The sequence below is a fragment of the Salvia hispanica genome, chromosome 2 (assembly GCF_029641045.1).
Source record: "Salvia hispanica isolate PSC_SH4W2 chromosome 2, Shi_PSC_v1, whole genome shotgun sequence".
Taxonomy (NCBI): Eukaryota; Viridiplantae; Streptophyta; class Magnoliopsida; order Lamiales; family Lamiaceae; genus Salvia; species Salvia hispanica.
The window spans coordinates 37,283,551-37,294,007 of record NC_142693.1 but is presented as its reverse complement, the minus strand read 5'-3'; the positions used below and the strand labels follow the sequence as shown (position 1 = coordinate 37,294,007).

Below are 10,457 nucleotides of genomic sequence, written 5' to 3'. Positions count from 1 at the left end.
GAAATTAATTCGACAAATAATCCCAAGAATATGTTCCCAAAAAATGGATCTCCGTATTAATTTAATTCCTTATCCTTATTCTAATGCGAAATAATACCAACCGTAAATTAGCAAAACAAAATTAAACGAATATAAATAATTCCGAATTATCACTAAATATACTTTACTGTATCGTAATCTCCACAATAGCAAACAAATCTCACCAATTATTTAAGAATTCATAATTATGTAAAAAAAAAGAAAAGAATAATACCCTCTCCGGTTTGCACACCAAACTTGCAGACAAAATTGATTTATAATTTTGTGTATTTAAGAGCTGTAGAAATTGAAATGAAGAAGAAATAAATTCTTGGTTGAAACATTGTGGCGCCATTTGTTTCCACCTACTAATCTTTCAAAAAAATCAAATATTTTCCTCCTCCTCTCGCTACAAAGCTAGTTGAAAACGAAGATTTATGGAGGTAGACAGAGAGAGCACGGACTCCGGCTTTGATTCGCCACCGCTGAGTGGTGGCGGCGGCGGTGGAATGGTTTCTGAGGTGGTGGTAGGTGTGGAGAAGAGCGCGGCGGTGGTGAATATGGGCGGAGGTGGCGCCGCCGTTTTGGGTGGTGGAAATAGCGATTTAGCGACGGGGAAGAAGAAGAGAGGGAGGCCTAGAAAGTTTGACGCCGATGGCAACTTGAATCCGGCGTATATCAAATCCCCGACGGCGATGAAGGCCGCTTCCGGCTTTACTATATCAACGCCAAGGTCGTTTGACAACTCCTCCGCCTCCAAAAGAGGCCGCGGTAAACACTCAGCTACCGGAAACTGGCAAATTTATGCGTCTTTAGGTGAGTTTTGTTTCATTTTTTCTACTTTTACATATTGACGATTTTCTCAAAGATTTCATTTTTGATTCTATGTTGACTTTATTTTTCCTTTTTTATTTCACATTTCTGCTTACCTCACTCTTTTGTGGTTTGATAAGGGGAAAACTAATTGCTACTGCGATTTCAGATTAACATTCTCTAAATCTTAACTCAGAAGTCAATGCTTGAGGATTTCATAGTCTTCCCCCAAAATTAGGGATAATGCAATTTCAGAACTAGGGTTCTGAAATGTATTGTGTTGCATTTTTCAGGTGAACTGTTTGCAAACACGGCAGGAGTGGATTTTACGCCGCATGTTGTGACTGCACATACAGGAGAGGTAAATGACAATCGATGTTGATTCTCAGACAGAATCTTTGTTGTAAAAGTTTAACTAAGAATTAAGTATATTTTGCAGGATGTTGCTGGGAAGATACTCACCTTTGCTCAGAAGGGTGACAGAGGGGTCTGTGTTCTTTCTGCTAATGGATCTGTCTCCAATGTTACGCTTCGCCAGCCTGGTATGTCGGGCGGGCTACTCACATATGAGGTATAACGCTCGCTCCTTGTCCACCTCAAGACTACTTGTTGTTTGGTGTTTGTGCTCTACTATAGTTAGAAATTATGTTTGTTTATTGGTTGAAGAAAAGGGGAAACATTCTTCGTGTTCCATACTAAGAATCGAGAAAGTTTTTCGAGCATGAATTGATTCGTATGTCATTGATTAAAGATAAGGTTTGCTTGTTCTTGTCATATAACTGATGGGATCTTCATGTTCTTATCTAAACAAAATTTATGTCTTCTTGATGTTAGAGAAACTCTATTATAGAGTTATGTTTGTGCTTTTTGTGAATCATGCTTGATATACACACAGAAGTTGCTGATGCATGTTTTTGTGGTGGATTTGGTATCTGATTAAGGTTCCATTAGCCCTCGAATGGGCATGTTTTATACGATGCATTTAATAGCCAACCGATTCTTTCATTTTTGTCGAAAACATGGCGTGTAAAGTATAACCTTGAAACTTTGAACTGATGCAGGGGCGTTTTGAGATTTTAACTCTAAGGGGATCATACACAGTTTCTGATAATGGTGGAATGAAAAGCCGATCTGGTGGATTAACCGTTTCACTAGCTAGCCCTAATGGTCGCGTAATAGGTGGTGGCGTTGCAGGTCTGCTCATGGCAGCTAGTCCAATCCAGGTCCTCACTTTTCCCCCTTGATCTCAATACATCCATATAAGTTTCTTCTTAGTTCATTAAATGACATCAAAATACATACACATCAGATTGTTGTTGGGAGCTTCGTGCCAAACGGTTTCAAGATGCAGAAACAAAAGCAGCAGCGCGAGCCAAGAGTTGCTCCTTCAGTCCAGTTCCCTCTGGCCACCACAGTGACTGCAGCGACACCAATATCACAGGCTCCACCACTGACAAACATCTTTCCCAACCCGGCACCACATTACCCGGGAGAGGCCAACAACAGCTTAAGCAACAAAGAGCACCCAAATTCCGCGTCTACTGACAACACCGCTGATTGGAATGGCTCTGATCACAAAGGCTCGTACCCTGACATTAACATTTCCGTATCTGTCGAGGAGCACTGATCGAATGCAGTCACTGTTTCAGTTGGTGTTTCGGATGCAGTTAGCTCTAGCCTCTTATGTTCTTAGTCATCGCTAGAAATCACCAGATATTTTTCTCTCTTTACTTTTTTGTCCATGACTCTGTTTCTCTATAAAATTATGTTTACTTAATTATCTCAGTTTATTAGTCTCACAATCAACAAAAGCTTTAAAAAGGAGCCCAGAAACATAACTTCATAGATATATAAAGCAAATACTCATCAACATGAAAAGGATTCTTCATACTGCCATACATTTTTAGTTCAAAAGCAATTTTATTATAAACATAGGCATCCATCACATCCAAGCATTTCACTTAGCAGAAGATTCCGCAACAGAATCTTCAACAACCTTGCCGTGGCGGCGAACAACCTTGCTGTAGAAGTCCCAGTTGGGGTGGGACGGCGTTATCGCCCGCTGTCCCAACGGATGATCCTTGACGTACGCAGTAACATCAGCTGCATCTGCAACAGCGTCAAGATATTTCCGCAGCTCGCCATTCGGACCCAAATATGCATCAGCCCTGTCGTGCTTCTTGTACGGCTGCGGGAATATGGCCGTGTTGGGCTGCAAATACATTTCGATTAAAGCTATTTTTTCGATATAATTTGAAATCTCGATTGAAAAAAAGTTGTTAGTTACCGGATTGAGAAGGGATACATGAGGTTCATCATCAATCAACAGAGTGTTTGAAGCAGAGTATTTCCCTTTGCAGATTCTACTTCCCCACACATCTTTCAATTCTTTCAGAAACAGTGGCTTCTCCCCTTTGTTGAGGCAGTAAAATCCAGACTCTTTGCACTCTTCTTGTGCCTAAAAAGAAAATCAATAAATTGTTATAATCATTTTTTGTGATGCAAAGTTGGTCTGCATTACTTACCCAAACGAATAGCAACTTGTTTCGGTTAGCACTCCCACCAGTAATATTGGTCAAGACACCTTCTATGTTATGCCTGAGCAATCATGCATTCAAATTCATAAAAAATTTTCATAAAATAACTAAATATGAATGGAAAAGAAAGAAATAAATGGAGATCAGAATTACTCTCTTGCAGAAGACCACAGCGCAACCTCAAAGCGTTCAAAGCAGAACTTGAGAAAATCAGTGCAAAATGGCCTCTTAAAAACTGTGACATGAAAACAAAAAATCAAGAAAAAAAACCAAGAAATTAAAGAAAAGCGAGGATGAATACCGAGAAATTTGCCATAAACAACATCGGGGCGAAGGCCTCGAACAGAGGCCTTATCCTTGAGGTGAACTCTGCTAACAAGGAGGCCGCCTAGGCAGAGGATGAGGAGCTTCTTTTGCGGGCCGAGGCTGAGTTTGTCCAGGGACAGGCCGAGCCCGAGATCGGTTTCGGGCTCAGAGTCATCTTCGTAGTCACTGCTCTCATCGTCGGAGGCCACCAGAATTTTCTTCCTTGGATCGGATGATTTAGCAGACATTTTGTTTTTTCTCTTTTGGAATTTGGCAAGTTTAGAGGAAGTTATATAGAGTGTGGGAGAATTCAGAGGGTCTACGGTTTGTTCTTTTTTCTTTTTCAGTTTTGCTTTATTTTATGTTAATACGATGACTGATGGAATTTTGCTAATTGATTGGACGAAAAAACCGATTGATTTTTTATTCGATTTCGGTATCATATTCATATATTTGTATAAATATAGAAGATGGGAAAGAAAGAGGAATCATGTCGTACAAAATTTGTTGAGCGTTTCTGACTATGATAACCGTTCTTGTTTCCGGAGAAGATCATTGGAAAATTACGTAACAAAATTATAAGTATGTTGAAATCAAATATATTGAGTTGGTTAGAATTGTTATTAATCTTGATATGTGACACCAATTGGTTATGAGTTTTGAAACATGTTAGGGTTTGTAGGGGTTTTTTTGGGTGATCTTGCGATTTTTGGTGTTTTTTTTCAGAATTGAGAAAGTCATGGGATTTGTTCAGTCACCCTCAGAAGAATTAATTAAAGGGAAGATTCGTTTAATTCTCCTATTAAAATTGTAAATCATTCCAAAAAATTTATTCGATTCAGTTAAAGCACTTCTTTACTTTTGTTTGGTTTATTTACTTTGGACTAGTACTACTACTACTACTTAGTTACTAGTACTGTTTTATTTTCTTTTACTGTTTGTGATTAATTATACCCAAAGCTGCAAAGACTAAAGATCCGTTCATATCCTTATAACTATAGTAAGATCAAACTCGCTCTTTCAACTTAAATTTAGAATTAAACATATTATGATATACCTAAGAGAATATTGATTTATCTTTTTAATTATGCCTTTCGTATGTTGGATTGCTAAATTAATTAGTCCATCTATTTCTCAATCAACTGTTTTGCAAGATCGCGACAAGCAATTAATTTGTTAAGGAGACTTTGCTTTATCAGTCTAAAGTTGTTTCCAAATAATTAAAGTGTATTGCTCCTATGGTTTTGTCTTTTCAAATTATCCTACACTCCGTGATTGTCCATAGTCCATACAATCACCAAGGACATATAAAAGCATAATTTATTTCGTTTACTTTCAAAGTCTTTAATAACTATATAATTATATTGCATCTTATGAGTACTGTGCAAAGAAGTTGGGTGTTTATTTGGCGATGACAAAGAAGAACTAGTAACTATAAACAATTATAAGTTACAACAACTGAAATCTCGAATTCGAATAGTTACTATAATTTCATTCTCTTATTTCAAATATTATAATTTTTTTTAAAATTTTTTACATGGATGGTAGATTATTGGGCTTAACTTAAGATGTCAAAACCCAAATAATAATTATATAAATTTTAAAATAGAGTAGCTGACTATATAAAAACTAGATTTTGTATTAGTTTAGGAGGGAATTAGTTAAATGGAGTATATTATGATGAATTAATAATTATAATAGTAGTCTTGCGCAAGTCCAACAAGAAAATACAATTGATTTAATGAAATTTTGGGGCCTACGGTTTGTTTTTTCTTTTTCTGTTTTGCTTTGTTAATGTGATGGCTGTTGGAAATTGGAATTGCGAGATCTTTTCCGTACGATGTAGTGGACGCAAAGGCGAAGGCAGCTTCCACGATTTTTCTTCGCAAGGACTAAAAAAATTCGATATTATCGGATCAATTTTGATTTAATTCTATATAAAATGAATGAAGTATTTAAAGGTAATTAGTTGGAATATTAGTAGTTTGTGATGCCACTTTTATTCGTGAGGTGTCTTGAAATAACATTAGGGGAATGATGGTGCAGTTTAATTGGTCCCTAAATTATATTGTAGCTTGAAGTTATCATACATACATTATTGGCACATGTGGACTCAATTTCTTAATACGGAAGCTTCACTCATATAACTGCCACATGTGTACTCATTTTTACATACCCCTACATATACTACTATACTCATAAACATTAATTCACAATATTTTTATAACTCGTAGTAAAACATAATTTACAAAATTCCAAATAGTAGGCTCGCTCATTATTGTACTGGTACATGACATACTTGAAGTTGCAAGGAAGGGTGAAAAATGGTGATCTTTTAATTATTGTTCTAGGTAGAATGTGAACGTCAAGTCTTTTATGAAATTTTATATATATTTGAATTCAAAATTCAAACATAAAGATGTAGCATAGGATAAAATTAATACTCCAACGAAGCATAAGCACACAAACCAATTAAGTTGGAGAACGATGATTAATCCAAATAGCAATAGTAGAGTATAAAATTTCTAAACATATATGCAAACATGTTTTCTTCTCTTTTCCTATCCCATAAGTTATGAGTCGATATGCATTGAATAATGCATTCCAATTCCAACATAGCCTAACATTTTCACAGATCAGAAAAAAAAAAATAAAAATCGAGTTGGATAATTAGCAAACTGATCTTATTTCTTGACTTGTGGTGGAAAAGTCGAAGCTAGTGTTTTCTGACAACACCCACAATTTTATGCGTCATTCAAAAGATAAAATAAACACATAGTAGTAGTATATCCTTCCACATTTCGCAACATAACCCCTACTTATAGTTATATATACCCTTCTCCACATTTCTATTTTCATGTCCACTTCTTCCTTCTCACTCACTACTAAATCAATATGGACTCGAGTGGGCAATATGATCATGCCACACCACAAATTCTTGGCCAAATCAAGACTCCCTTCATCGTGGCTACACTTAGATTTAGTGTGTTTTTGTGCTTGGCGATGTCCATCATGCTGCTGGTGGACAAAGTGTACATGGCCATCGTCGTTATTTTCGTGAAGGTGTTTGGCCGGAAGGCCAACAAGCAATACAAATGGGAGGCACTACATGATGATGCTGAGCTCGGAAACACCAACTACCCTATGGTTCTTGTCCAAATTCCCATGTACAATGAAAGAGAGGTCTCTTCGCATCCTCATTCAACATTTAACATTCATGATTATTAATCTATTATTATGGTGTGCATGATTTTGATGTTATTTTGAACAGGTGTATCAGCTCTCAATCGGAGCTGCATGCGGCCTATCGTGGCCGTCCAATCGGATTATAGTTCAAGTTCTTGATGACTCAACTGATCCCATCATTAAAGTAATTTTTTTTTATTTATAAATCTTGATTATTACCTTGTATTTGGCCTCATTATATTAGTGTACATGTTTTGTTATATAGAAAATGGTGCAAATGGAATGCGAGAGGTGGGCAAGTAAAGGGATAAATATAAAGTATGAAATTAGAGAAAACAGAAAGGGGTATAAAGCAGGTGCACTAAGAGAGGGAATGAAGCACGCGTACGTGAAGAAATGCGACTTTGTAGCAATATTCGATGCAGATTTTCAGCCAGACTCCGATTTTCTTTGGAGAAGCGTCCCTTTTCTCATTCATAATCCTCAGCTTGCCCTCGTTCAGGCTCGCTGGAATTTTGGTACTTATAATCCCTCTACATTTTCTATTTAACAAATGTAATCTTCACAAACTTAATATCTTTTGTTGCATTTTAATTTCTTGGTTATTTATTTATCTATTTCAGTGAATGCTGATGAATGCTTGATGACGAGAATGCAAGAAATGTCGCTGGACTATCACTTCACCGTGGAGCAAGAAGCTGGCTCATCGACATATGCATTTTTTGGCTTTAATGGTGATCATGCATATCTTTATAAAAAATCCCTTTTAAATTTATTAGTACTATCTTAGTAACTGTAATGAATATGTGTGGTAGGAACTGCTGGTGTGTGGAGGATTGCAGCCCTGGATGAGGCCGGAGGGTGGCAGGAACGGACAACGGTGGAGGATATGGATTTGGCCGTGAGGGCTACCCTCAAAGGATGGAAATTTTTGTACCTTGGCTCAATAAAGGTATTTGCATATATATTCTCCTAATATGAAATTGAGATTTTTGATATAAGTGAAGAATGTAAGTGTTTTAATTTTAGGTGAAAAATGAGCTGCCTAGCACATATAAAGCGTACCGAAATCAACAACATAGGTGGTCCTGTGGCCCTGCCAATCTCTTTAGGAAAATGGTTGTGGAGATTTTGAGAAATAAGGTTTGCTCTCTTAAGTATACATGTTAAACAAGTGTGACAATGATAGTATATATATTGATTAATCTCTTGTGTTGGTTGGTTGGTGCATGTGCAGAAAGTGTGTTTGTGGAAGAAGGTGTATGTGATATATAGCTTCTTCTTCGTGAGGAAGATCGTGGCGCATACTGTGACGTTCGTGCTTTATTGTGTTGTACTACCGGCTACAGCACTAGTTCCTCAAGTCGAGATTCCAAGATGGGGAGCAATTTATATACCTTCCATAATCACCTTGCTTAATGCAGTTGGAACACCAAGGTAGGTAGCTAGCTATATTTAACATGAGACGCCCTCATTTTACAATGTTGCATTCTCTATTTCATCATATCATATATTTACAACTTACTTATGTAGGTCGTTTCATTTGGTGATATTTTGGATCCTATTTGAGAATGTAATGTCACTGAATCGCACAAAAGCAAGCTTGATGGGGTTATTGGAGGTAGGGAGAGTGAATGAATGGGTTGTTACTGACAAATTAGGGGATGCCCACAAGTTCAAATCTGCTGCCAAAACATTCAAGACCATGAATTTTTTGATTGCCCAAAGGTACACAATAGTAATATTTAGAATTTTAATTTCAATTATGCACATAATTCTCAAAATGTAATTGTGAATTGTTGGTAACAGGTTCCACCTATTGGAGCTAGTGACGGGAGCTTATCTCTTATTATGTGGATATTACGGCGTCGTATTTGGGAAAAACCAATATTTCGTGGTGTACCTCTTTGCTCAAGCAATGGCCTTCTTTGTCGTGGGATTTGGTTATGTTGGCACATTTGTATCCTCTTAGCTTGCCTTTCTATTTATTTATTCTTATCCTTTCCACATGCTTTTTATTTCTTTGTTATACATTCACGTACAAACAAATACACTCAGTTACAATAATGTATTGCAAATCTCTTTCACCCTTTATTATCTATTTTAGCCACTCTAAAGTGAATCTTCATCGCATGGCATGACCGCATAACAAAACAAAAATCTCAATTAGAGGTATTGTAAAATGTAGTGTGTGTTGACTGTTGATCTATATGTATCTGCGAGATTGAAAAAATTCCAAACGTCGTCCAATTAAAATAAATACTAATAGTATATTTGTTTGTGTATATAAGTGACGTGGCCTTCTATTTATTTATTGCGAGAAAAATAATGGAATTTATATCGTACAATATTAAATACTGATTCGGAAAATGTGAACATTTAAACAAAAATAAACTGAGTGTTAAGTTTACTAATAGCTACGCTGGGTAATAAGGAAGTCAAATTTGGCGATAATCTCAATTCTCACAACTGATTTCACATCATAGGTTTTATCAACAAAAGTTAAGGCAGTTTTCAAGCTCCCTCCTTTAATTAACTCCAATTTATTTTGGACCACCTTTGCGGTAAATATAAATTTTTGTAGGGGACTCTATACCAATTTGGGCTTAAGTTGTTTTTAGGGCCCATTATGCAGATGCCCTAAACGGCCGAAATAATTTTCTCCTTATAATATGGGCGTAAGCTGTTTTTAGATATTGACTCTCAAGCATCAAATGTTTTTAAAGGAATCATAATTTAAATTAATATGAGTATCATAACTTAACAAGATTAACCTTAGACATTCAAACGATCAATACCCTCTATTGTTAATATAATTATTTTGTTGGTTGGTAGAAGTATAGACGTATAGTGAATAAGAGAAGGGAGTTTTTCTTTACAATATAAGACTTCTTTTACATGTAATCTGTACTCTATGATCAGTGAAATACAGGAAGCTTATATTGAAAAGAAAGACTCTATAAGAATATGTACTATTTATTTTTTATTTCAAAGCTTATATTGAAATTAAGTTTATTACGTATATCTAGCGCGTATGTAGTTCACGACTCTGCCATTTTACCATTAATTAAGTCCAGTGTTTGAAACCCATAAGGGCCCTAAATCTTACAGATTTTTTTTCTAGTTTTACAATGTTAAGTTTTTCCATATTTATTGTCTGTTTTAGATTCACAAAGTTCCTTTAATTTAGTTTTATTATTAGTTTTGTTCCATAAAATTCTAATAGATGGATAAATGTATCCTATAGATATTATATTAGTAAAATCAATATTAAAGTTATGTCACCCATATTATTCATCTTTCTTGTAGACCCCACCTAGGTTATATTAGTTTTGGCGACGACGAACGAAAAATATTTCATAACCATGAAGAGTAAGTTGGGCCCTCCAACAACAAAATTTAGGCTTCGCAATCGAAACCAACAGTACCAGCGCGGCAGCGCTTGGTTGAATCATTAAATTGGGTGTAACTATTTTTCACTACACCATTCCAATTTCTAAAAATGCGTATTTTTAGTTATGCAATGCGATAATTCAAAAATAGAACGAAAAAAATTGACCCATTCATAAGACAGATTTCCAGGCCCATCTAGAGAAT

At 36.0% G+C, this 10,457-nt stretch overlaps 3 protein-coding genes across 3 annotated transcripts; 2 read left to right on the top strand and 1 right to left on the bottom strand.

Moving 5' to 3' along the window:
- Positions 1 to 267: 267 nt before the first annotated feature.
- On the top strand, positions 268 to 2,608 carry LOC125221280 (AT-hook motif nuclear-localized protein 7-like). The gene is made up of 5 exons (XM_048123406.2): positions 268 to 834; positions 1,125 to 1,192; positions 1,271 to 1,402; positions 1,893 to 2,054; positions 2,141 to 2,608. Exons 1-5 carry the CDS (start codon positions 456 to 458, stop codon positions 2,456 to 2,458), a joined length of 1,059 nt encoding a protein of 352 aa, XP_047979363.1. The 5' UTR covers positions 268 to 455; the 3' UTR covers positions 2,459 to 2,608.
- A 44-nt stretch (positions 2,609 to 2,652) lies between these two features.
- LOC125221290 (uncharacterized) lies at positions 2,653 to 3,990 on the bottom strand. Its single transcript, XM_048123413.2, has 5 exons — positions 3,670 to 3,990; positions 3,522 to 3,603; positions 3,357 to 3,429; positions 3,119 to 3,289; positions 2,653 to 3,043 (listed from the first exon to the last, which is right to left on the bottom strand). The coding sequence occupies exons 1-5, from the start codon at positions 3,920 to 3,922 to the stop codon at positions 2,789 to 2,791; spliced, it is 834 nt and encodes a 277-aa protein (XP_047979370.1). The 5' UTR covers positions 3,923 to 3,990; the 3' UTR covers positions 2,653 to 2,788.
- A 2,553-nt stretch (positions 3,991 to 6,543) lies between these two features.
- On the top strand, positions 6,544 to 9,106 carry LOC125221266 (glucomannan 4-beta-mannosyltransferase 9-like). Its single transcript, XM_048123393.2, has 9 exons — positions 6,544 to 6,857; positions 6,946 to 7,044; positions 7,126 to 7,378; positions 7,484 to 7,594; positions 7,676 to 7,812; positions 7,890 to 8,003; positions 8,098 to 8,297; positions 8,394 to 8,588; positions 8,670 to 9,106. Exons 1-9 carry the CDS (start codon positions 6,570 to 6,572, stop codon positions 8,830 to 8,832), a joined length of 1,560 nt encoding a protein of 519 aa, XP_047979350.2. The 5' UTR covers positions 6,544 to 6,569; the 3' UTR covers positions 8,833 to 9,106.
- Positions 9,107 to 10,457: the final 1,351 nt, after the last annotated feature.